Source organism: Seriola aureovittata, chromosome 11 (assembly GCF_021018895.1).
Source record: "Seriola aureovittata isolate HTS-2021-v1 ecotype China chromosome 11, ASM2101889v1, whole genome shotgun sequence".
NCBI lineage: Eukaryota > Metazoa > Chordata > Actinopteri > Carangiformes > Carangidae > Seriola > Seriola aureovittata.
The window spans coordinates 27,646,752-27,672,711 of record NC_079374.1 but is presented as its reverse complement, the minus strand read 5'-3'; the positions used below and the strand labels follow the sequence as shown (position 1 = coordinate 27,672,711).

The following is a 25,960-nucleotide window of genomic DNA, read 5'->3' as shown; positions in this document are numbered from 1 at the left end:
ACAGGTGACGTGCTCCTCGTCTGTGTAGTCAAAGTTGTCGACTTTCTGCTTGAAAGAGTCAAGGATCTCACCGTGTCGAGCCATGTCTGTGGCCAGGATCAGTGTGATGGTTCCCTAACACACACACCCGCGTGCACACACACACACATACACACACACACACACACACACACATACATACACACTATGATTTGTTGACGGCCTCTTCCTTCTTCTGTTTCCCTCAAGTAGCTTGAAGCTGCTAAAATCATCTTCTCCACATCGTCTGACAGTATATGTGATCATATTGAAGACCATGGAAACACAGTTACATCAGATGGAAATATACTTTTGTCTTTAATAAAATTCAGCCTGACATAGAAACACACACACACAGACACATCATTACTGTTCTTTACTTTTCCTCCTCTGTCTCCTTCACTCCACTTCCAATCATTGCAAGTCTTGCAATCAATTGTGTGTACACACAAATTGTTATTTCTCTGTATTTGAGTCTTTTCAAATGATTTTCACAGTGTAAACCAATATAAAAGATGGTGATTGTGAGGATATATTATATGTCAATTAAAAAATCACTTTAATTTTGCAGCCACCAATGCAGTTTAGCTTCAGCTTTTCCAGAAACAGCAATCCCACCACAATTTTCTGAAAATGCATTGTCTAATTGACCCTGATACTACAGACATGGTACAGCTCTACACACACACACACACACACACACACACACACACACACACACACACACACACACATACTGAGCTCTACCTGCCGTATCTGCTTGAAGGCCTCTGGGTCAAAGTTGGAGAAGATGTTGCAGTCGGGCTGAGAGAAGATCTGGAACGCCACAGCACAGTGATGATTCTCCAGAGGAGAGATGTCATTGTAGCGAACTGCCAGCTCTGTCCTGGCATTGATCTGGTACCTAAGAGAGAGAGAGAGAGAGGATGAGAGACATGCAAAGAGAGCAGATAGATATGAGGGAGGGGAGAATACAACAAAGGGAACAAGAGAAAAAAGTAAGGGACAAGAACAAAGAACAGACAGAGAACATAGAGACAAGGCAGAGGGATGTAAGGAGACAGTAAGGCAATGGGAGGATGGAGGAGGTGGAATGATGAAAACACAAGAGATGACAGAGAACAGAAAAAGAGGGAGGAAGGGAGAAAGAAGGAAGAGAAAAAGGAGTCAGAGTCAGAGGGAACAAATTATGGAAAACAGGGTTTTGTGTTTGTCTTACGTGTTGTTGAATCCAGGGTGATCGAGATCATGACACACAGCAGCTGTCATGAGAATCAAAATGTCCACCTGTGTGAACTTCTCCTAAAAAATGAACACATACACACACCAGGACACACACACACACACACATACATTCATATTGCTTAATGCATCAATTAAGTATTCTATTAAAAGATCATGTCAACATGCACTAATCTGTATGTGATCCTGTGTGTGTGTGTGTGTGTGCGTACCTGCGTACCTGCGTGCGAGTGTGTGTGTGACACATCAGTGATGCAGATGCTACATAATGAGTGATTAGGCCTGTGATAATTAATCCCCCAGGGGAGGGTCGTCCTTGACAACAGGGGGAGGAGAGATGAGAGGGAGGAAGCTCCACGAGCCAGAGCTACAGCTGAGAGTGAGTGAGTGAGTGAGCGAGTGAGTGAGCGAGTGAGTGAGCGAGTGAGTGAGCGAGTGAGGCTATGTGACCTTTCCTATTGGCCGTTGCTGATCCACAACAGTTTTCACCTGCTGTATTTACCTGCAGTAGGTAACAGGTGTTTATTAGAGGCAGGTCTTTATGACTAACTCCCTCTGTTTGACAGGGAGAATTGGTCATAGTGGTATTTAAGTGTGAAGACTTGTTTTCAGTCCCTTCTGTCTGTCATGTTCAAGTTACTACATTATGTGTTAATACAAACTCAACACTTCCTGTAAGCTTTTCAAATTAAAAAGCCTTCTAGTGTTTAAGTGGACAGAAACCCTTTATTTCTGGACATGATGTGGACAGACACACACCTGTCTATATCAGGTCTCACAGCTGACGATGCAGAGCAGAGCAGAAACCATGAGGAGGAAGAAACTGCTGCAGAGCTCAGAGACAGGATTGTGTCGTGGATCAAAAACATTTCTGCTGCACTGAAGGTTCCTGAGAAGAACAGTGATCTCCCTCATTCTGACATGAAGAAGTCTGGAGCAACCTGGACTCTTCTAGAGCTGGACCTGGACTAACATCAGGTAGAAGAGGGGACACCAAGAACCTGATGGTCTCTCTGAGATCCACAGATCCAGTGTGGAGATGGAGAAACTTCCAAAAGAACAGCCACCACTGCAGCTCTCCACTGATCTGGGCTGAGAAACCAAATTCTCTGCTCTGATGAGACCAGGATTGAACTGTTTGACCTCAGTTCCAAGCGTCATGTCTGCAGGAAACCAACGCTCATCACCTGCCCAACACCATCCCAACAGTGAAGCATGTTGGAGGCAGCATTAGGCTGAGTGGTTCTTGTCATCATGAGTAGTCAACATGCTGACTGTTACAGCCAAGTACAGTTAAACATCTCATCAAAGTATAGGTCAAAAAATAAATCTGCAGTGTGTGGCCATGCGAGGCTTTTGTTGTTATTTTTACCCTCTGAAACCTGAACCTTTGCTTTGGAGTCTCACAGCATCACTCTCTCAGAAGCTGGTTACCTGCAGGCTGCAGAGGCAGATCATGCTGTACATCATCTGGGTGACACAGAAACAGTGGCGGAAGTTGTGGAAGGGGTTGTTCTTGTAGTTGTCATGAATGCACAACTAGTCAGAGAGAGAGAGAGACAGAGACAGAGACAGAGACAGGAGGTTTATAACCCTAAACACCAAAAAAGGTTTTCAGATTGTACTGTTCTGGGTCCAGGTCTCACCAGCCATCTCTTGAGGGTGATGGGGTTGATGTTGAAGTCTTTCACCAAGCCAAGGTCATGGTACATATGTTCGAGACAGCTCAACATCTGGAGGAACAAAGGACTGTACTGTGATGTGAGTGATACAGAGAGAGACCAGCTTTCTTCTTTTTTTAGTCTGACACGTCACTGATGCTACGAAGCAGTTTTTGTTTTATACAGTTAGTCTTCCTTTGGAGTTTGGAGGAAACTCTTTCATCATGTGCAGTGTCACATACATTTCATATCAAAGATAGACACAAGCTACAGCTGGTTTCGATTCTAGGCTGTTACTGACCTTCCTAAGAAAAAAACTAAACTGAAACTATGATGTTTATTTAAATGTATTTAAATGAAAATGGTTATAATATTAACATGATGTATACAAGGGGTGTCGAGTGGCACAGTGGGTTGAGCAGGTGCCTCCCCATTTCCTGTCTCTCTACTGTGCTATCCAATAAAGGCATAAAAAGCCCCCCCAAAAAAGATGTATACAATACTGGAATCTTTAATCTAAATATAGTATTAATTTTATTTATTTATTTTTCTTTTGCATGTATTTTTTTTACATTTTTTGTTTTTATTTTATTTAAAAGAAACTGAACTAATCTGCTGAACTTGATTGAGCTGGCATAATAACAGCTAAATCCATATGTCCACTTTATCTGATTCACTGCTATGAATCATGCTCATCTGCTGCAGCTCAGGAGCAGAACACTCACGACAGATACCCAGCTCATCTTAATCAGATTTTTAAATCTTTCATTGAATCAATTTTTTCTATAGTTCTCTTTAAATTTGTTCACCAGTTTAGCGCAGCATACATACAACACTGCAGTTATTCCAAACGTTCTTGTCAAAGTCTGGCTCCTTCCCAAAACGCATGTTGATGAGATGTGGGTGTGTTATGCTAGCAGCATCTAATGTAGCCTGGAGCTTTAGCTTCAGACAGGAAGAGGAGCGGGCTGCAGAGGTCTGGTCAGATCACTTCTTTGTAACTCAAAAGAAGTGACACTGACTCAGGTGACATCACTTGAGGACAGTTATCAGATGTCACACTGCCTCTGTAATAGAAATCCCCAACAATTGGAAACTGACTTTGATGTGTAGAATCTGTGGAGGTTCAGCTCCAGGGTGTCGACCTCTTTCACAGCAGACAGACTGGATCTCTTATCTCACTGATATTCTCTCCTCTCTGGATATAACAGCTTCTTCTGCTGCATCGATTTTGCTCCTTTTAAACTGTCCATTGAGAGCCCAACAGGTGTCTAGCATTATCAGGCGCACCTGGGTTTGACAAGTCAAGATGGCCACCATTAGTTGGTCTCCGTCTCCAGCCTTTGTTGTGTTAGTTCAAAGCAGCGCATGTTTTTTCTGTCTCACATAAAATACTTTTGATTAGTTAGTTATTAGTAGTTATTAATAACACATTCACTGACTGATCATTTAAAACTTCACCATTAGTTGATTAATTTTTCAATATAACGGGTTAATAATTGTGAATTAACAGTTATTAACCTGTTATAATGAAAAATTAATCTGTCGATAAATAACTCTCACCTCATTGGGTTCCCACTGCCAAGCATCGAATGTAGGCAATCTAAGAGCTTCTACTGTCTCCTTTGACAGATGGTACTACACACACACACACACACACACACACACACACACACACACACACGCGTGCACACACAGCAGCAGAATAGACACAGGGGGCACAGGGGGGGGAGGAGAGGGGGGAGTTGTGAGACAGGTTCAGGAAGCTCGTCAGTCTTACCTCATTGGCCTCCCACAGCCAGACATCAAAGGCGGGTTTTTTGAGGGCGTCTATGGTCTGTTGTGACAGCATGTACTGCAGGCAACAGAGCTCCGTTAACCCTGTCCGCCTATGCCTGGCTTGGGGGCACACCTCTACACACCTCTACACACCTCTACACACCTCTACACACCTCTACACACCTCTACACACTTCTACAAACACCCAACACACCAATTCATGCATAAAAACTGATGTCAATCTTTCCAGTCATTACATGTGTAACACATATGAAGCTGGCAGTAATACTGGCTGTCAGCAGCTCAATGTGTGTGTCTCTGTGTGCAGCCTTGTGATGGATTGTCTCTGAGATGAGATGTGACCTGTTGTTCTTCATTCACTGCTCTCTGAGAACACACCTGGACTAACACTGACCAACATCTGGAAACTATTTCACGTCTCCACTGTGTTCACAGGAAATCAAACATCATCAGTCACATTTGATTTGATTTCTGACTACAGGAACATGTGGAACCACACACTCGAGAACAAACATTTGTTATCTGGATCCTGGAAACACAGTGGAGGCACAGCATGACATCAGCAGCCTTACCTGGCTAACAAGCACAGCAGGTGGAGTGAGCAGTGTTTGGTCGAGGAAAGCCTTACCTTGGGGTAGGAGGGCACGTCTCTACGAGGCGTCAGCTTCTTATTGTCTTCCAGGAAGTTACTGTAAAAAACAAGAACAGTGTCACACAAAAAACAAAGAACAAACAGCAACAGCTCTACTAAAATAATATATATACTCTATATATATATATACTCTATAAGATTAAACAACCTCCATCCAAGTAAAACTAAACTCTACTTTTTCTATTACCATTAGTTTTACTGTTATTTAGGTCTAATACTAGAACTAACAGTAACACTAATTAAGACTTAAACTAGTTATTATCTTTATTATTGAATTATTGGTCAATTTTATTTTTGATGAATTAATTCAATTAATTGATCTTTTAGCCAGTAAAATGTCAGTCTAAAACCCAAAGAAGCTTTTGCTTAATAAATGACTTACATAATTTATTAATTATCAAAACAGTGATTGACTAATTTTCTGATGAGTGACTAATTCATTAATTGAAGTGTTTTAGTGCTGATGCAGATAATACAGTAACTAGTACTGTTCCTGTTTTCACTGCAGTGATACAGATGCTACCGCAGCATGTTTTAAAGTGATGTGAGGTTACGAGTGAAGCTGCTCAGTGGAAGACGGTCAGTTGTCCCTTGACAGTGACTAACAGTTAATCAGAGGGGGACAAGGCACAGACCTCTGTGGGTCAGTGATGACTGAGACCTGTCACTCTCACCTATTGTTTCTCGATGCCATCTCCTCACGGAGTTTCTTGATGTCGTTGCGACATTTCTCAATCTCCACCACCTTCATGCCCTCCACTGCAGGCAAACACAGTCATCCATTAAAACCTCATTAAGCCTATTAGGTTCATAAACCATTAACCTGTTGATTCAGGTGCTCAGGGGCTCACTGAGGTAATGTGGCCTTCAGTGATTTGATTTGTTTAAGTCAGGTCTGTGCTGCAGACCTGACCTGTTACTGAGTTTTGATTTGAGTTTATTGATTTTGTTGGTCAATGATGCAAAACAGGAAACACACCTTTCCTCCTCTCACTGCACAACCTGCCTGTATTAGATTTTTCTAAAAGGTTTTGAAGAAAAAAAAAACAGAAAAATAAAAACTCTGTCCTTTGGTGAATTAAGATAAAAAAAAGAAATGTTTATTCAAACTTTGTTTTAGGTTCTGGGGACAGCAAAAAAAACACCTTTTAAGTTAATATGACAAACAGCTGCTTATCTACACGTCACCATGATGATTCATGTGTAGTGGTGTCTGTGTCACCTGATAAATCTCAGTCCAGTGATCCCTCTCTTTCTTTCAGCTCTAAGTTCAGTCTCCACCAGCTCCTCTTTAGCTGCTAAATGCTCCACTATGTTCACGAGCTGCTTTCTGTCTGTGCTGTTTGTTGTGAGCAGGGAGAGAATGGTGACTTGTTACAGCTGTTAGCTATTAGAGCTGTGAGAGTGAATCAAAACACTAAACGTGTGCACCAGACAGGTAAACAATACATGGAATAGGTGGACCTGCCAGGACCCAACAGGTTCAGGTCGGGTTCCTTCACGTTAGCCACTGAGTCATTTACATGGATAAAACAGGTAAGCTGTGACCATGGTAACAAAAGGTGCATGAAAGGGTAGCACAAAAACTTCAGCTCACACTTACTGCATCAGGCTCTAGTCAGGTTAGGACATAAAAAACAGAATGCATGTCAGGTTCTGGTAGAGCTCAGTTACTGCTCTCAAACTCACATCAGGCTCAGACAGAAACATGTGGCCTGAGCTACAGTCTGATAAACACGGCAGGGACAGAGGCAAGAAGAAGTGTGTGAAGTCCTCAGCAAATGACATGAACAGAAGCTAACTGGAGTCAGGAGTGATCAGACCCGGAGTCAGTCAGTGAAACCAGACTGGAGGTGTGAGCCAGCTTGACTTGAGACTGAGGTTGAACTGTTTGAAGAACATCAGCTCTATGTGTGGTGTAAACAGGTCTCTGGTGTAGTAGGGTGGAGGAGCATCCACCTTCTGGAGTGGTCTAGGACTGTGCTCAGAGACCCGCTCACACCAGATGTCCTGAGAACCTCTTTATAAGGAAGAATGGTCCAAACTTCCTTGTTCAACACCGTGTTCACATACTCTGACATAACTCAGTGGAGGGATGTAATCAGATTCTTTAGATGTGATTGGAGCTTGGCACTATGAATATGATAAAGAGAAATAATGTATGGAGTGAGGGAGCTGCCTCCACACACCTCCCTCAATCATGTCTTTAGATGTGGAGGAGGAGAGCAGGTCAAATCAGACCTGACCTGAGCTAATGGTTTTAGCAGGTTAGCTGTCACTCAGCTGTAGTCCTCCCAGTGCCCACTGGACCTTCATTCCTCTCTATCTGCCTCCTTCTCTCTTTCATCAGCCACCCCTCTCTGAAACAGAAGAGGTTGCCCCCACAACACTCCAGCTCCCATTAGAATAGGTGACCATGGCGACCAAAGTGTTGAGAGGATGGAGATCTGTGTGGGTGCCACACTGTTGCTTTAGCGACCAGGTATCCAGGCAATTGGCATGCTTATGTCAAGTGGCTGTGTACGTCAAATCTGAAACTACTACAGTCAGGGAGAGAGTCCTCCTCAGTCCGGTTCAGGATTAGAGGACAGAGACCCTCAGGTGGTGTTTGAGACTCTGGGGGGTCTTCACAGTGGGGACATAATGACATGTTAAAATGTTCAACTTTACAGCAGAAATAAACATGTTTACAGCCTGGTACAAAAACAGTTTTGGTCTCTAGAGCTAATTTCCTCCTTCATGACACCTGTTTATATAACTCACCTGTTTATATAACTCACCTGTTTATATAACTCACCTGTTTACATTTTATTAAGACTGATTGATGGCGTGCTGCTTTGACAGTTGGGTAAGCGTATGTTTGCCACAAACCAGCATACACCGAAGTCTCAGCTCCACACATGCCACACCTCTTTGTCCATTTTTGGATTAGCTGAGAGTTCAGTGAAGTCAGTTACTGGCAAGATGGCAATGACAGTACAGCCCACTCAGCTTCAAAACCGCTCTTCAGAGACCTATGGGTGAGGTCATGGAGGCTACATCCATCTTTATTTACAGTCTATGGTCTGAACTGGTCTGAACTGGTCTTAACAGGGCCAGAGAGAGGACTTGTCACAGTGCACTCCTTGTCCAACTTGATCAGGATCTTATCTGACCAGCAGGAGTCCACCTGCAGGCACAAACGCCTGTTCACACCTGTTCACAGGTGAGAAAGGGGGCAGGGCTGATCCTGTTGCTAAGGATGACATTACGTTTCATGAACCTACTATATCTACCCTGATTGGCTGACAGGTGTCAGTGTCAGTGGACTGAGTTACACTTTGTTTCAAAGGAGACCTACCAACAGCAGAGTTGGTGAAATTGCCATGGTGACCAAAGCAAAGTCATGTCATGTTGTCATGGTGACTGAAAGGGTCGGTGCAATGGGGGCCATTATGCAACTGCAGCCACATCACATGGAGAAGCACATGTATTCAGAGGAGCCAGAGGGCTGCGTATTAAATACAGCACACACACACGTGTGTGGCGGGGGGAATCTTACAGACCATGCTGCACACCTACATACACCCAGGTTTGACATCACCAGCTGTGACAGGCTTATGTGGCCTCAAAGGTTCACTGAGGTCATGACCAGCATCTCTCCATCAGTCAGGTCAGAGACGACACAGAGAGACAGAGACACAGAGAGACAGAAAGACAGTCTGCTGGAGTCTGACTGACAGACTTTAAAGACTCTGAGAGGAACCAGACTCTCTGGACTCCAAACACCAGGTCCTGCTCAGCACCTGGATAACACCAGCCCTACAGTGAAGCATGGGGGGGGGGGGCAGCATCATACTGTGGGGAGCTTCTGGTCAGACCTGATGAAGGATCAACGGAGAGAAAAAGCTGATCCAGAGTCCAGGAGACCTGAGACTGGAGCCGCGGTTCCCCTTTCAGCTCCACAGTGACCTGAAGCAAACAGCCCAGACAACACTGGAGAGTCTTCAGGACCAGCGTCTCACTGTCCCTGACTGTCCCAGCCAAAGTCCAGACCCAAACCCCATAGACCTGAAGAGGACAGTTCACAGACACTTCTTGTCCAGTGTGAGTCTGAGAAGATCTGTCAGGAAGACTGAGGTAATTTATCCAGATCCAGGTTCAAGACTCAAGAAGACTGAAGCTGGAACTGCTGCTGAAGGGGGTCCTACAAAGAACTGGACTAAAGGTCTGAATACTTTTGTAAATGAGAGATTTCAGTTTGTGATTTTTTAATAAATGTCTGAAAACACATTTTCTGTTGATCATTATGGATCATTGAGTGTAGATCGCAATAAAGAGAGAACAGTCTGACTTTCGGAATATCTCAGCCTCTGCATTAATATCTCTTGTGTATAAGAGCAGAAAATATTTAAAGGTCTGCTCATATTGATCTTTATTGATCTAAAAATCAATATTTATCAGTTTAGATGTTTTGTATGATTGTGATGTTGAGCTGCCAGAGACAGACACTTCCTGAGAAAACTGATCAAATCATAATTAATTATTATTTATTATCAGAATCAATACTGTGTTAGTATATTAGACATATAGTGACAAAGGACTGTATTGACATCAGCCACTCCATTTGTAAATAATATGTTATATTGTCTGTGTTCCTGTGTCAGGGGCACTTATGTCGCAGTTACTATAGCAACATCAGTGTATCACAGTATTATGTCACATTGAGTCACAATGGTGAATTTCTAACATTTTCTTTCCTCAGATCACAGAATGTTCAGGTTCAGTAACAGGAAGGTCGGGTTTCTGTGTGGACCCTGCTCTCCGGTTCACACTGAACATGAACAGACACCGTAGCACTGAGCTCTCAGTGGAAGGGATGGAGGTGTGAGTTTATCTGGAGTTAACCTGACGTTCAGCAGGTTGACTCTCTTTAGACAAACAGGATGTTAATATTCACTGTGTGTGTCAGAGTGACAGTTACAGATAAACTTCACACTGTTTCCTCTCCTGATAAATCTTAATGCAACAGAACAGTGTGCAATATATAATATACAATATACAAAACAAATATCTTCAATGCTTAGAGTTTCTTTTTAAACCAAATGATATCTCAGGAACACCTTAAGGGAATTTCCTCAAATGTTTTACAAACATTCACTTGGACTAAAGGATGAAATGATTAGAATTTGGAGGTAAAAGGTTAAAGGTCACTGTGACCTCATTAAACATGTTTTTGGCCATAACTTAAGAATTAATTCACAAATTTTGACACAATTTAACTCAAATGTCTAATAAGAAAAAATTATGAAGGGACGACAGTTTATATCCAAAAGGTCAAAGGTCAACTTCACTGTGACATCATAATGTTCTGGTCATTATTCAACGCTGTAACTCAGGAAGGAGAGACTGTGACTATATTTCCAGTAACTTGACTGGTTGGTGGTGCTCAACAACAGCAGCAGGTTTTCAGGTGTGTGCAGTACAGGTGGAGCAGCACTGACAGGCTGCTGCACTCACATATTCAACTTGACCTTTATCTTTAATCACAGCCTGACTAGGAAGGATGTAATGATTGCAGAACAAGGACTGATTAAATGTTCCTGTGGGTAATTACTCTTACAGCTCTGCTGTCAGCAACACTAAGAACAAAAAGCACTGCTGGTGTAGGACAGCACAGCGGCCGGCCCATCACAACTTCTTTATTGATCATGGTTTATAGCTGTTTTTATCTGGAGAGAACTGACACATCTGCAGCAGTTGCCAGGATCAGGTAAAAGCTCAGTGAGCAGGTCAACAGCCTCAGGACGACAGTCTTCCTCCTCACAGTTCGTAAAAGGACTGATAAAGGTCAGGAATGGAGGTTGTATAAGTGTGAAGATGACAACTTATTCCTTTATATGTAAACAAATTAAATGTGTTCAATGTTCAGCAGACTCTGAGAACAGGTTCTGGATGTGGGTCAGCAGACCACATAACATGTGCTGCTTCAACTTATCTAAGCACAGCCTCAAAAACCAGAGGAACACAGGTTCACATGCACTGACAGCATGCAAGTATCTCTACACTAATGTCCACTCACCACTCCACACTCTACTGTACAGAATCGCTCTGTGGTTTTAAAGTGAGGAGGCTGAAGTGAACTTAACACTGACAGAATGCATATGTTGATAAGAAGTGACATTTACACACAGATGTTCATGTGGTTTATCTCTTCATCTTCTCCAGTGTTTTTAGCCACAGTAGCATCATGGGATCACAATGTTAGCTTGGACATCTCAACGTCTCCAGAGGATGAGACCTGACAATACTATAACACCACCCAGCAGGTCAGTTTCCTTTACACATGCACAACTAATAACATTTGCACCTGAAGCTGAAGACCCTGAAGTGTGACACACATCAGTGACTGAAGAAGCAGTCAGAGCACAGAAACCAGGAAGTCCAAGCAGTGAATGTGATGTAACAGCTGACATGCATCAGCACTGTGAAGCTGATAAAATGCAGTGATGTGCACCAAGACACTGGGGGTGTGTGGTCTTACACGAACCAGTTTCTGATGCGATCCACACTCCACCAGATTGTACTGGACTTTAGTCCTGTTCCTTTCATGAGAACCTCTCTACAGTTGGACTCTGTCTTTTTCTAGTTGCATGTACACAAACAAACACAACAGCAGTGTGAGCTTCAGCTTCTGTTGTCACAGTTCTAACCAAAAACAGATGAAGAGAGTGAAACCACTGAGCTGAAGACCTAAGCAAGGACTGGATCACTTCTATGTGCTGTCTGTACCACTGTGTGTACCACTGTGTGTACAGTGTGTGTACAGTGTGTGTGCAGTGTGTGTGCAGTGTGTGTCATGCATTATCTTTCGTCTTTAAAAATACAAAGATCCACTGGCTGAGACATAGTTCTGCTCAGGAACCTTTGTCACATGTCTGTCTCCTCATGTGTCCAATAAAGACAAAATAATCAATACAGCATGTAAAATGAGATCAGACATTATAGACTTCACGTGTAGCTCCGCAGGAACACACTGATGGTCAGCACTGCAGCATCTGAGCAGCATCATCTCATATAAACCACTGCGATTTCATAAAAAAAAAAAAACAATCCAAAAAAACAATCCTACACTCATGAAAAATTCATTCTAAACCTGATTGATTTTCATTGTCAGTGGTTTAACGTGTTAAAACTACAATGTGACGCCAGAATTTAACATTCTTAAATAATCTACATTATCATTGTCATTAATCTACAGGTACATTTATTTTCATAAAAACATCTTTTCATTACTTCACAGTGATGTTTATTTTAAGACGAGTTAAAGAGGAAGAACTTCACAAAATGTGCAACACAATCATTTCTGGGTGAAACAGGTGGAACATAGATTCATTACACTATCACATTGTTCATCACTTCAGGGAGCCAATTTATCTTTAACTTCAATGACGTGACTGAAAGTAGAAAAAGGTTGTACAGAGATACTGAGGCAGCTTCTAACTCTTTACCTTCATTTTGAAACCTCCTGCTGTAAATAGACTGTGTTGCTGTGGTGGATGTGTGTGTTGTCTCTGAGCAGCAGCTGGTGATGGAGGTGTGGGTGTGACAGTGGGTGGAGGGAGCACACTTACACTCGACTCTCTTTTCCAACATGGCGAGACGATTGGTGACCTCAGTCTTCAGCTCATTGATCTTAAAGGCCCTGAGGTCAGATAGACACAGAGAAGAGGAGGGTCTGCATCTGAGACAACACATCATATATTTACACTGTCCTGCTGCAGGTGGATGTTTACAGCTGCCGATGTGTGTGAATTTAACAGCAGACAAAATAAGGAACTGGAATAACTAATAAACAGTTAAATAATCACTAATAACTCATTTATCAGACTGTGATATAAGACTTCATATCATATCTGTTCACTCTCCAACACTGATAGTGTGTGTGATACAGTATCTAGTGTCTAATTCTAAAACTGCTGTGTTCACAGTGGACTCCTGAGCTGCTCACCCTGCAGGACTCACACTGAGACATGATGAGAGAGCTGAAGCAGAGTCATGTCTGCAGGCAGCAGGAAAAGAGGTAGATATGAAAGAAGTGATGAGCAGCAGCAGCTGTGACTGTGAAGAGGAAGGACTGTTCCTCCTGCACCAAACCAGGACCTTCTCTAAAAAACAGCAGCTTGTAATGCTTTTTTTTTTTTTTTTTTTACATTTTTGTGTTGTAGAAAATCCAATAAACAAATTCATGGGAAAAAAAAGGTTTTGTCCTGGTACCACACAGACAGTTCACTATAAAAAAACTCTCAAGAACTAACATTCCAGTTGGAGAGGAAGAAATCTACAAGATGAATAAATGATTAACGGTGATTGACATGTTAAACAGAGAAACAGAGATAACAGTGTGTTCAGTATCTAGAGCTCAGAGAGACAGAGAGGATCTCCTGCTCAGTGTCTTACCTGGAGAACTGCTCTGCTACCTGCGTCAGTACATTCTGAAAGAGTTCCTCTTTATCTGAAGAGAGAGCAGGTGTGGAGGTGGTTTACATACTCATACACACACACACACACACACACACACACACACACACACACACACACACACACACACATACACACACAGACACAGAGGTTATGTCAGCCCAGCCAATCACAGAGAGTCACACAGCTAAAGCAACAGAAGGAGAGAACAGATAGATAAAATATGTCCCCCACCCCCTGGTCTCACCATCAGTGACCAGCAGAGTGTCCGCAGTGAGTGTGAGCAGCTAACAGCTTGACCTGTTAATGAGTCGCCTCACACAAACAGGAAGAGGCTGGACATACACAGAGCTCTGCCATTGGCTCAGAGCTCCTGTGTTGTGAGCAAAGTTCAACTCAGTGAGCCAATAAAAGAAAGATTTGTGGCTTGGCAGTAGTTTGTGCATTGTGGTGTGAGGAATTCCTCTCTGTGATTAATTAATCTTGTTCAGACTGACAGAGAACACTTAGAACACACTGAACTACTTCAGTCAATATGTTAGAAGTGAGTCCAACAATAACAGCTTCAGTCACTGGGTTACTACACTGTGGGAGAGCAGCCATGACACACACCAACACAATAAGTTCAAAGGTCCATATTTTACACTTTAAAGTGTTGATCCATAAGAAGATGTGTAGTTTTACATCTCCTCTCTCAGGCTTCTCTCTGGAGCTCTAGTAACAACAGGTCAGTCAACCAATCAGAAGAGAGGAGGTTATGATCCTCTCTTTGTGGGTCCAGGTTGGCAGGGCTTGGTGACTGCTTTATTGTGACATCACAAAGTTCCAGAAGTCCTGACAGCTGGTTTTAAGGCTCAGTTTCTAAATACAGGCTGTGTGCATTTCTCTGTGGACTGAGGCTTTGATACTTTCACAGTATTAATATAAAACCTAGACCTGCTTTATAATCAAACAACACATTGACAGAGACCTTTAGACTATATGGACCTTTAAAGCGTCTCTTCACTCACATCACAACAGAAATAAATGTCCCTGACTTCTCCTTCTGGTACTGAACCAGTTCCAGTCCAGAGGTCAGAGGTGAAGCTCAGAGAGACTGAGGGTAAAGATTTCAAAACACATCAGTATGTTTCATATTAACAGTCTGTTTTTGATTATCAGTCATTATATTACAGTTACTGGTCTGATAAAAAAAACTCAACTACACATCACGATTGTCTGAATATTTTCTAATAACAATGAAGTTATTGTCTTAGTTTTCATAGTTTTACTTGACCATCCAATAGCAAATCATTTAGTTGTATTAATGAAGTCTCAGTGTCAGTGTATTAGCAGATATGATTATGGATGCAAATCTTCGCTGTTGACCTGAGGTGTGACCTGCATAGTGTTGTTGTGAATTCACAGAGGAGGACCAGTGAGTGACTGATGGATCATTAAACTAAACAGGAACAACAGCCCTTGACCACAAGAACCACAAAGATAAACCATGATGATGATGATCCTGTGATAATGCACCTACTCTACACACTGAACCTCACCCAGCAAACAGCCTCACTCAGAGAGACAGGGACTGAATATTATCAACACTGTGCATCATATGTTTGTTTTATCATTTTAGGTGCTTCTGTCTCTGTGACTGTCACAACAGTGAACAGACAGTAGATTGACAGTAGCTGTGGTTTACTGGTCTCGGTAAGTGATCATTTTAACCTACTACCAGTCAGATGTAAAGTGACAGCATCACTGTCATAAAACAATCACTGTGTTCCGCAGCTGATAACTGTGAGGACACGGTCAGACTTTGGACTGGTCACCAGTTACCAATATAACATGTGCTCAACTATTTTACTGGCTCCCTCAGGTCAGTCAGGATTAAACAAAGGTCCAGTTTCTCTGAAAACATCTGTCTACATCTGTAAACCACGCTGTGAGAGCAGAAAGTGAACAGAGCAGTAAATAGATAAACATCAGTGTACAGCTCTGTGGAGACGCGCTGCAGCTTCATCACCATCACACACTAATCAACACTGTCACACGTCAGTCTCAATTATAGCTGCTTTAAAACAAAATGATAATGATCCTCAAGTCATTTTTTAATTACATTCGTTCAATAACCTCTCCTCAACAAGTTAAAGTTAATTATAAAGGTAATTATTATGCTGGTTTCATGTAACTGCATATGAAGGAGAAGAAGAAGAAGAAGAAGAAAACAAGTGAAACAGGAAACATGATGCACAGACAATAACACTCAGAGCCAGGACTGGACAATATGTTGTAACATCTATATCACAGAGCCATGTCATTCACCCATTCACAAACTGACACACATTGAATCAAAGCAACAGTTTTACATTGTATTCATGTATATGTGGATGAATACTTCCTGTTCATGTTGGTTTGTAGAACCAGTTAAAGGTACTGGAGCAGAGTCACTAGGTGTTGTGGTCTTGTTATTATTCATAATAGACTCTTTGATAAATGTCCTGTCAGATAGATACATTGACAGTGGTGCAGCAGGGGTTTGAATCCCTGCTCAAGAGCAGAGGAACAATTCCTCCTGTGGGTATTTAAACCACAGGTTAAAAAAAAACTCCTCAAATTACAACCAATCAGCTGCCACCATATCATCAAGGTAAATGTTCCCCAGGAACTTGGAGGAACATATGGCTGTTTGACACAGTGTATTAAACATGAATCTGTCTACACACACCTTCACCCTGTCTGAGTGTGCTGTGGAACTCACCAGCAAGCTGTCCTCCAGTCATAGGCACCACTCGGTACGGTGACCTTCAACACATCAGGACACACACACACACACACACACACACACACACACACACAGGTTAGTTGTGAGAGCAGAGGTGGTGTGAAGCTAGAATAAATCCGTCCGTCCACTGTGTTCTTCCTTCAGCCTGTATTCAGACACAGTGTTTACAGGGAAGATTAACACTGAGATAATGTTTTACCTTCAGATGCACTAGTAAAAATGCCTGAGCAGTAGCACCCACCAACAAGAAACAGGAAAACATGGCTCATATATGTGATTTGCTAACATTGTTATGGAGAGAATAGCCTTTTTTTTCAAATCAGATTTTTCTTTTTATTGTTTCACTCTTTAATTAAAACATCCTTGTAACTGTTGAATTCTTCCAAAACCACGAGTCTGTGTGTGTGTGTGTGTGTGTGTGTGTGTGTGTGTGTGTGTGTGTGTGTGTGTGTGTGTGTGCAGCTGAGGGCACGACATGTTGAGGGACCCTGTTTCCCCTGTTTCTTAATGAGGTAATTGAAACAAAGCCAGGTTTGTCTGGTTCAGTTCTTTCTTGTCTTGTTCATATTCTGTGTGATTCACAGTGAAACTGTGACGAGTTTCAGGGTTCACTACAACTCTACTACTTCTTCTACTTTAGGTCTACTGTAGATCTACTGTGTGACCGTTTGAATAAACAGTCTCATCACACCTAAGGAGACATGAACAACAGTGACAGAACAGCAACACAAGGAGATTTGACGTGGTACTGAACCTCCAGAGAGGCCATGTTAATATTCTGAAGTAGAAGAAAATGAGCAAGTCAGCATCTTTCTACTGCTGCCAGTGTTCACTCACAGCAGCTCTACACAGACTCAACAGGTCTGATAGGAAATGATAGTAAAGTCACAAAGACACAGCTGAAGGCATAAAGGAATCAGTGGAGCGGGTTCACATCTCTGTTCACGAGTCCACCACACACACATCATGGAGCATGAAGTCCTGACATGTACACCAAAGAGGAAGCTGCTGCTAAAAAGAATGGTGATCCAAACTTCCTGCTGAAAATTGAGCAGGTCTGGTGAGCAGCTGCTGCAAGAACTGGTTTCAGAGGAGGTTCAACCAGTTATTAAATCCAAGGTACACTGACTGTGAACGTTTAATGACTGCGTTCCATAAGGACACAGAAATTATAACTGCTTGTTTTTGTTTGTGTGTTGTCTGTTTGTCTTCATCTGTGACTGAGATGAAGATCAGATTATAATATTCAGAGGTTCACTGACGTCTTATCACTGCACTGTTTCTTTAGGAGTAAAGTCACTTCAGCCTCTGGTTACAGAAATAAACTGTTCTTACATCAACAACACTTCTGCATCACGTTTCCTTCTGTCTTACTATTTATTATATTAACTATTGTTTGGTCAGTGTAATATAAACACATGTATTTATCATATATATCCTCTAAAGGCTCAGAGTGTGGTCCAAACCAGCTGTACAGCTCCACAATACAACACTGATTTACCTCAGCAGGTAAATCAGTTGCTCAGCTCTGAGCAACTGCACTTCTTCAAGTTTAGTGCGTGGTAAATGTTTAGCACGGCTCTGGGTAAAATCATCAGTTTGAGCAGCACTTCCCTTCTGTATGTTCTGTGTTAGAAACATGGAGGAGCATCTGCTCTGTCTTCAGTCAGAGGTTTCAGACAGACTTCATACTTCAACACAGTCATCTATAACTGATCAGTTCTTAAACAGGAACACAGAGCCAGGATCTTCTCTGTGGAAACACCTACTGCTGTTTGTCAGCTGATTAATAAACTGTGCTGTTCCCATCCTTCACAGTAAATAACCAGAATCCCGACCTCCGCCACCAGGAAACTAGACCTCCATCAGGTACTGGCAGTATTAGTAGTTCTCCTGCAGCCAATCATAGTCCACCATGACTGACAACACCTGTAAACTCGTAAATGTGAAAACAGTGTAAAACATGGAGCAGACTCGATTCTGATGAGACTGTGTTACTGTGACTCTGTACAGAGTCTCGATTCTGATCACTTGTGAAAGAACAGGCTCCAGGTAAACTCAGGTACAGGTAGTTTCTAATGTAAGGAGCAGAAAACACTGGTCAATCATAGAACAGGTCTTTCAGTTGAACAGTCTCATCAGTGAAGACATCAGGGGACAAGTTGTCCTGTACCTGTCTGTGTTGTGTGGCATGGTGGGGTCGATGGACACCATGGCTCCAGATGAATCCAGCAGGGACAGGTTAGTGTTCCTGTGTGGAGACAAAGACACGTTTTACTGACTAAGTTCATCATGAATGTGTCTCCATGACCTGTCCATCAGAAACCATCCAGAGGAATCAAAGACCTCTTGCATAAACATTTCTCACTAAATAAACCAACAAGGACACTTTGTTGGGGGTGGTGCTGCTCATGTGGACCAGAGGTTTAGGAGAAACAGAAGGTTTGGCTCCAACAGTGAGTCAATCTCCAAAGACTCCCATGTTAAAATGTCCAACTTTACAGCAGAAATAACTGGTACAAAAGCAGTTTTGGTCTCGACAGCTAATTTCCTCCTTCATGACAGCTGTTTATATAACTCACCTGTTTACATTTTATCATGGTTTAAAGTTATGTCTAATTGAGGGCGTGACCTCTTTGAGTGACAGGTGTCTAGCAGCTAGCTGTCTGCTCGGCGTGTCCTCAGCTAACTCAGTCAGTGAACGTGACTTCTCTGTTTGTTGGTTCTTCATGTAAATATGAGACAGATAATTTGACTTGTTGGTTAATTAACAGAACATGACTTGAAATTGATTTAAGTCTGTGCTCCTGTTTTTACAGGTGAGTCAAATTGTAATATTTTATTTATAAGTTAGTTATTACTAATTAGCAGGTATCAGTGTCTACACTCATCATACATGTCTGGCTTAGCCTCGCTTTTGGATTAGCAGGGAGTTAATTCACTCTGAGCTTCAAACCTGTGGGTGACGTCACAGAGGCTACCTCCATCTTTATTTACAATCTGTGAATGAATTACCATTTTATATGAACATAAATGACATTAAATGTTAGTCCAGAATTTCATGATGATGAGGCTCAAACTCAGGAGTCTACACACAACAGCAAAGTAGAGTGAACACAAATGACTCAATACACAACATTAGCAGAGGGCTGTGATCTACTGAGCAGTTTTCTAGTTGTTCAAAATGAATGAGAGCAGGCTCTGTCAACAGTAGTTTACAATCTACATAGACTATCAAAGAATTGGCCCTGCAGTTAGCTTAGCCTCAGTGACCACACACAGCTCTCCAGGAAGCCCCCTGAGGCTAGAGCCGACCACACACCAGATGCTGATCCTGGACCAGTCTGCCCACTGAGCACAGACCAAACTGAAACCAACCCTCTATCAAACTCCCAGTCAGACAGGCATCCAGCAGACTGTCACAGTTAGTGCTAATTGTAACGTAGTTTCATGTCATAATCCCTTACACACTCACATCACATGACTGGAACGCTTCATATTAGCAGCCACTCTGCTGGAGCTAGTGGGGAGCACATGAGTGGTTTACTAAAAGCTTAAACAAGTGTGTGTGTGTGTGTGTGTGTGTGTGTGTGTGTGTGTGTGTGTGTGTGTGTGTGTGTTACCTTGGCACACTCAGGGCTGTACAGAGCAGTTCCTTGATGTCACATGGGCTGCAGAATCTACTGAACACCACCTAAAGGGGCGACAACAGACACACAATCACACTAAATTAAAATGTGGTGACAAGGTATGAAAGGCAGGGAGAGGACTCTTTACCTGCAGTCTGTGTCAGTCGTACTATTTGACTTATAATAAAATAAACATACAGTAACTTCAGCTGCTCCGATCACAGCTATAAACCGTGCACATGATGAACTGTTACAGTCTGTGATGGAGACAAAGAAGAACAGTTTGTTTTCTGACCTGTGACACTGTTCATCATTTATTCATTAGCTATTTCTCTGCAAATCTTTTTTTTAGCTTTTCATTGCCTTGTGGTGAATGTAGCCTGCCAACATTAGCATACAAACAAGCTAAATGTTAGCATGTTACTAACGACACTGATATGCTCAGTACAGATGAAACACAGGTATTTGTCCAGTGGAGGAGAGCAGACATTCAGTCACCTGACAGGATGTTTCACCTGATGGAGCAGACAGAAGAGATTTCTTCTTTTAATTATGAAACACACCCATACACACTCATGACACTGTACACTCAGTAATGCTCTGTATCAATTGGTTTATAAATTATGATTTTGTGTCATCACAGACAGATGTTGTGTTGCAAAGCTGTTATTTTCAAATGCATAGCATTGTGGGACGTTTAGCAGGAAGTACACCATACACTGTGTGGTGCATCTTGGGAACAGTGTAGTTCATACGACATTCAGACAGTAAATCAAATACACTACAGAGAACATCATGAATGGGTTCAGCCACAGAGCATCAATGTGTTGGTTCAGCTTCAACCCACTGACTCACAGTAACAACATTAAACATCATAAATATACAGTTCGGTTTTAAAGGCTCAGTGATTTCCCACAACAGCTGATCACAGTAGATTTGAACAAACAGGAGCTAATAGTTCATCTGTTGAGAACTATTTTCTGCAGCAGATGAGTCAACATGTGGTGTTAGTGAGTGTTTGTGGCAGCAGGATTGTGGTGACCCCTGGGGTCCTCTCGGGGGGATCCTTTTACTAATCTGTCTCTATCTGCAGTTGATTGGAACATCTGGAACATCTGGAACACCTGTAGTAACACTCCAAGAAAACACACTAGGAGACAACATGATCAACATGGCCTCTCCTCTCCATTTCAACATGTTCTTCTGGTAATTATGTAAGAATTTTCTTTTCATTCACTCAATATTTTAGTTTTCTGATGTGCAGCATGGCTCCAGTCTTTACTCCTGCTTGTTCTTATGTGGAAAACATGTGCCCAGAAATGTAAAATAATGCAGGGCATGTATTTTTCCACTGCATGAAAAAGATAACAAGAATGTTCTTAGTGAACACAAATGTAATTTAAAATCAGCTGTTTTTCTTGTGCAGATGTTGACAACATGGTTGACTACAGTCATGAGAAAGTAGAGCGATCAGCCACTGGGGGAAACTCTAGAAACACCTGAGCGAGATGGATTCCCCCACTCATGGCTCTTCTTCTGAGGAGAGAACCGGCTCACTGCTCCACAGAGGCAGGACATATTTAGTGTTTTTAAAACCGCTTCATAAACAAGATTGAGTCACTGAAGATGAGAATTGATCTGTGTCACACAATGAGGGATGACCCACATAGATAAAGGAGACGTGCATGTGATGGCATCGAAGAGCACAGGCAGCGAGATGACATGAGGAGGCCGGGCAGTGCGAGGGTGGGGGCAGGATTAAGGCAGAGGCGGGGGGCTAAGGGAGAGATGAAGGTGGAGGAGGAAGATGAGGAGGAGGGAGGTCAAAGAGCACTTCAGTGGTCTGGCTCTGGCAGCGTGTCACAGGTGAAATAGACAGGGGGAAGGAAACATCACACCTACACTGAAACACAAGGGTCAGACTGCTGCTGTTCCCATGAACGTCACACAAACACACAACTCTCACTCTGAACGAGTGAATCTGAAGATTTAATTTCCACTTTCTTCTTTTAAGATGCTGCAGCTACAATGAAAACACTGTCTCCTGCTGCTGCTGCTGCTGCTGCTGCTGCAGGATGATGATCAGACATCTTCAACCTGCCACTATCATGCAAATACAGAGCACACAATATTCAAACCTGGTCACGCAAAACAAAGGCACAAACCCACAATCTGATTATTAATGAGGACCAGAGGACAAGAGAAACAAAACCCACAGAGAACAATGAGCGCGGGGAAGCTGAGCATCATGATAACACGGCTCCGTCACACACTGATCAATATGCAACACAAGTGAAAAACATGAGTTGAACTGAAATGCTTCACTGTTGATTTCAACCTTCCACCTGAGATAAAACTAATCCAGTGCTCAAACCTAATCCTAATCTGAGAGGTCAGTCTGTGTCTCAAATGGAACAGGAGGTCCTCTCAGTGTCTCCAGCAACAACTTCAGTCTTTGTCCTGTTTTCTCTTCCTCAGGGAGTCTGAAGACACAACAAACCTCAAGTCTCCTGACGCTGTTTCACCCTTTGAACAAGTGTTCATCTTCTCACCCTGTTGTATATGTTTCCAGATTGGGACACTGTCTGCATGAGGCCCTGACACGTTTTTTGTGCACAGATACACACTGTGTGAACTCCATAAAGAAGACACAATGCAATAAATGCAAAGTGTCTGTGAGGCATAAACCTGGTTATATGGCCTTTTATGAGCCGCTCCTCCTCACAGAGCTGGAGTCTCTGCTCACCTCTTCAGTCTGGAGCAGGACGTGTGGACAGTAATGAGACAGATGCTCTGACAGTTAATGAGTCCTCAGCAGTGATGAGCTGTGGTTCATATGTGTGTAGATGTAGAAGTCTGGATGTTGGTGTGCACAGGCTGCTGGTGAGTTTCAGTTTTGACTTAGAAGAAGTAGTGATGTTTCACTGTGGCACACGTGACTCTGGACGAGATCTGGATGTGGTTATGGTAGGATTCAGGTTTTCATGTGAACACAGTAACTGTGATCTTGGACAAGGTGAATTGGAGGGATGTTTCAATGAAAGGATGAAAGACCTCAGTTGAAAAGCCCACAATGAAGATTCTGCATTTTACAGTTTTCTTTCTGTTTGCTCTGAACCACATGATTAAAAATCTCTTGGTTTACTATCAAAGCAGCAGCCTGCTCCAACTGAGCTCGTGTTTCAGTTTTCATCTGAATCACATCTCAGACTATACAGAGCAGAAACCCTGATGAAACATCATATTAAGGGTTTACTCCATGACAAACATCATCTAATAAACAGTGAAAATTAAATCACAGCAAATATCTGTATTTGTTAGATTCAGTCCTGACTCCAGTTCAGGTCTTCAGGGTTCACTGGTGTCTCTGAACTACAGGCAGTGACCGTGAGGTTTGCAGACATTCGGTTTCTCTGCAGCTTCTCTCTCTTTTCTTTCATATTTGAAACTTTTACTATAAAACATCCAACATTAAAGAAAAGCTCTGAAGTGTAAACACAACAGCCGCAGGTTGCTACGTCACTGACCTTCAAGCTCCACCTTTTGATTCTCACATATTTAGTTGGATTAATAATTTGCATGGCCTAGATTCTTTAATCCATATGAAGAGTCATCACTTCACACTCAGAAGTCTGGTCTCTGTGTCTGACACACACACACACGCACACACGCACACACTCACACACATACTCTCACACACACACACACACACACACACACACACACACACACACACACACACACAAACACTGAAAACAGTGAGGTTATGGTGAATGGTGATGATTCACACATCATCATAACTGTGGCCTCTCTACTAACATGATCTATTTCTGGCTGTTAACTGCTCAGTATCATTTCATTCACAGGGATAAACAGAGGTGACATTTAGACTAAAGGCCAAACCAGCATCTCATTTTACTGTAGATTATACAAAACAATGAAAGCAGAGCTGACACTTCCTCTGAAGATCAATCAAAAGCCAGCCTCACATATTACATATGATTTACAATAACACTGTAATAATGTTTTTGTAACTGTTTTACTCTTTTATTTAACTCAGTTAGTTTAGAAATGATAATAAACTATGGCAGACAAAATAAAACTTTCCACCTCCGACCGTTTATAAAATCTATAAATGGATTTGCTTCAGCTGTGAATATTCAGCAGCTTTATGATATTTTATGGTCCATGTTTAATTAGTTTTACAGTCTGTGGTGCTCAACATTACAACTGAAGAGACTTCATGCTCCTGTCAGTCTGTCAGTGTCTGACCCTCACTAGTGTTTTGTGTTATTGTCCTCAGTCAGCTCCTGTGTGAGCTGTGCTGACCTGTTATAAAACTCAACAACATGCAACAGCTGATTCATATTAGTAATGAATTATGAAAAACAGCATAATAATAACAATAAAAATCACTGAACCAATACAGTTCCAATGGTATTTAATGAATTCAATATTTATATTGATATCATATTAATTAATATCAACAAAACTTTATTGTAGTTGTATTGTCATTTTTACTTGGACATTTATTTTGAAAGGCAAATTTTCTTATTAATTCATAACTCTTCAGGTGAGTGTTGGCACAACCACCTGCCCCCACAGCCCCCAGCAGCAGTAGCACTGGTCTGACTCTGGATCAGTTGATTCTGCTCCTGCAGCCTGATCGCACCTGTAGTGTCTCTCTTTTATCACGAACAGCCTCCACAAAGCAGCAGCTCCTCACCTTCTGAATCCTGCCGTCCACATCCAGGTAAATGACCCGGTAGGAGGACGAAGCAGAGCCCATGGTCACCTCTCCTCTCCCCGGCGTCAGTGCGTGGCTGTGCGGCTCCTGCTCCGGGCTCCAGTCCTTCTCCCACCGCCGCGAAACAAACCGAGGGGGTGAAGGGTGAGTCAGGGGGCCGACACCATCTCACCCACCTGTCAGATAGAAACCCTCCCTGCTCTCCGGTTCGGTCTCCCGGGCTCTGTCCGCTCTGTCACCTCCCTATCTGACTGCATCTCATAAAGCCTGTCCATGCGCGTCCACGCCTCCCGAGGTCTGCGCGCTCTCGCACAGGCACGCAGTCTCTCTGTCTCTCTCTCATCAAGAAGGGGTGTCTGACAGCCTGAAGCATCCCTGGGTCGAACAGGCATGGTACTGAGGATGAGTCATGACGTCAGAGATCCCCTGACTTCTTCTATAACGTCTTCCTCAGAATTTCATTTATGGTTTAAGTTCTAACACAACTAATGTTAATATGGTTTACTAGCAGCATGTTAGCATAGTCAGTATGAGCATTGTTAGCTCAAAGCACCACTGTGACCGAAGCACCGCCTTACAGAGTTGCCAGCATGACTTCTGCATTTGTTTGCATTGTTTACATTTCCATTTATTTCCTTTGATAACACTTTTTATCCTAGTATCCTTCAGAAAGACTCATAACTAATGACTGTGTATTAAATATGAATATATATATACATATATATGTATATATATATAAAAGAATTGATTTTTATCATAAGGTGAAGAGATCTGAATATTTTCCAAATGCACTGTATATATATATATATATATATGTGTGTGTGTGTGATATTTCAGTTTTTACACCTGTCTATATCAGATCTCACAGCTGACAATGCAGATCAGAAACCATGAGGAGGAAGGAACTGCTGCAGAGCTCAGTGATTTACTGTCAGTTAGTGAAATCTTAAATTTGGAGAAGTGAAGCATAGAGTGAAGAGT

The 25,960-nt window shown here is 42.4% G+C and overlaps 1 protein-coding gene across 2 annotated transcripts in view; it reads right to left on the bottom strand.

Moving 5' to 3' along the window:
- The window catches only part of pde9aa (phosphodiesterase 9aa), a 40,843-nt gene extending 15,539 nt beyond the window's left edge, over positions 1-25,304 (bottom strand). Inside the window, exons 1-14 of one of the 2 annotated variants that reach the window (XM_056389857.1) lie at positions 24,959-25,304; positions 20,227-20,297; positions 18,777-18,854; positions 16,580-16,623; positions 13,813-13,867; positions 12,987-13,057; positions 6,048-6,132; positions 5,350-5,410; positions 4,702-4,776; positions 2,907-2,993; positions 2,695-2,799; positions 1,238-1,320; positions 766-922; positions 1-114 (exon numbers count right to left, since the gene is read on the bottom strand). In XM_056389857.1, the coding sequence (XP_056245832.1) occupies positions 1-114; positions 766-922; positions 1,238-1,320; positions 2,695-2,799; positions 2,907-2,993; positions 4,702-4,776; positions 5,350-5,410; positions 6,048-6,132; positions 12,987-13,057; positions 13,813-13,867; positions 16,580-16,623; positions 18,777-18,854; positions 20,227-20,297; positions 24,959-25,021 (1,149 nt within the window). In that variant the 5' untranslated portion in view covers positions 25,022-25,304. Of the gene's footprint in view, positions 115-765; positions 923-1,237; positions 1,321-2,694; positions 2,800-2,906; positions 2,994-4,484; positions 4,560-4,701; positions 4,777-5,349; positions 5,411-6,047; positions 6,133-12,986; positions 13,058-13,812; positions 13,868-16,579; positions 16,624-18,776; positions 18,855-20,226; positions 20,298-24,958 lie in introns of both variants that reach the window. The other variant, XM_056389856.1, reaches the window with a different exon arrangement.
- Positions 25,305-25,960: the final 656 nt, after the last annotated feature.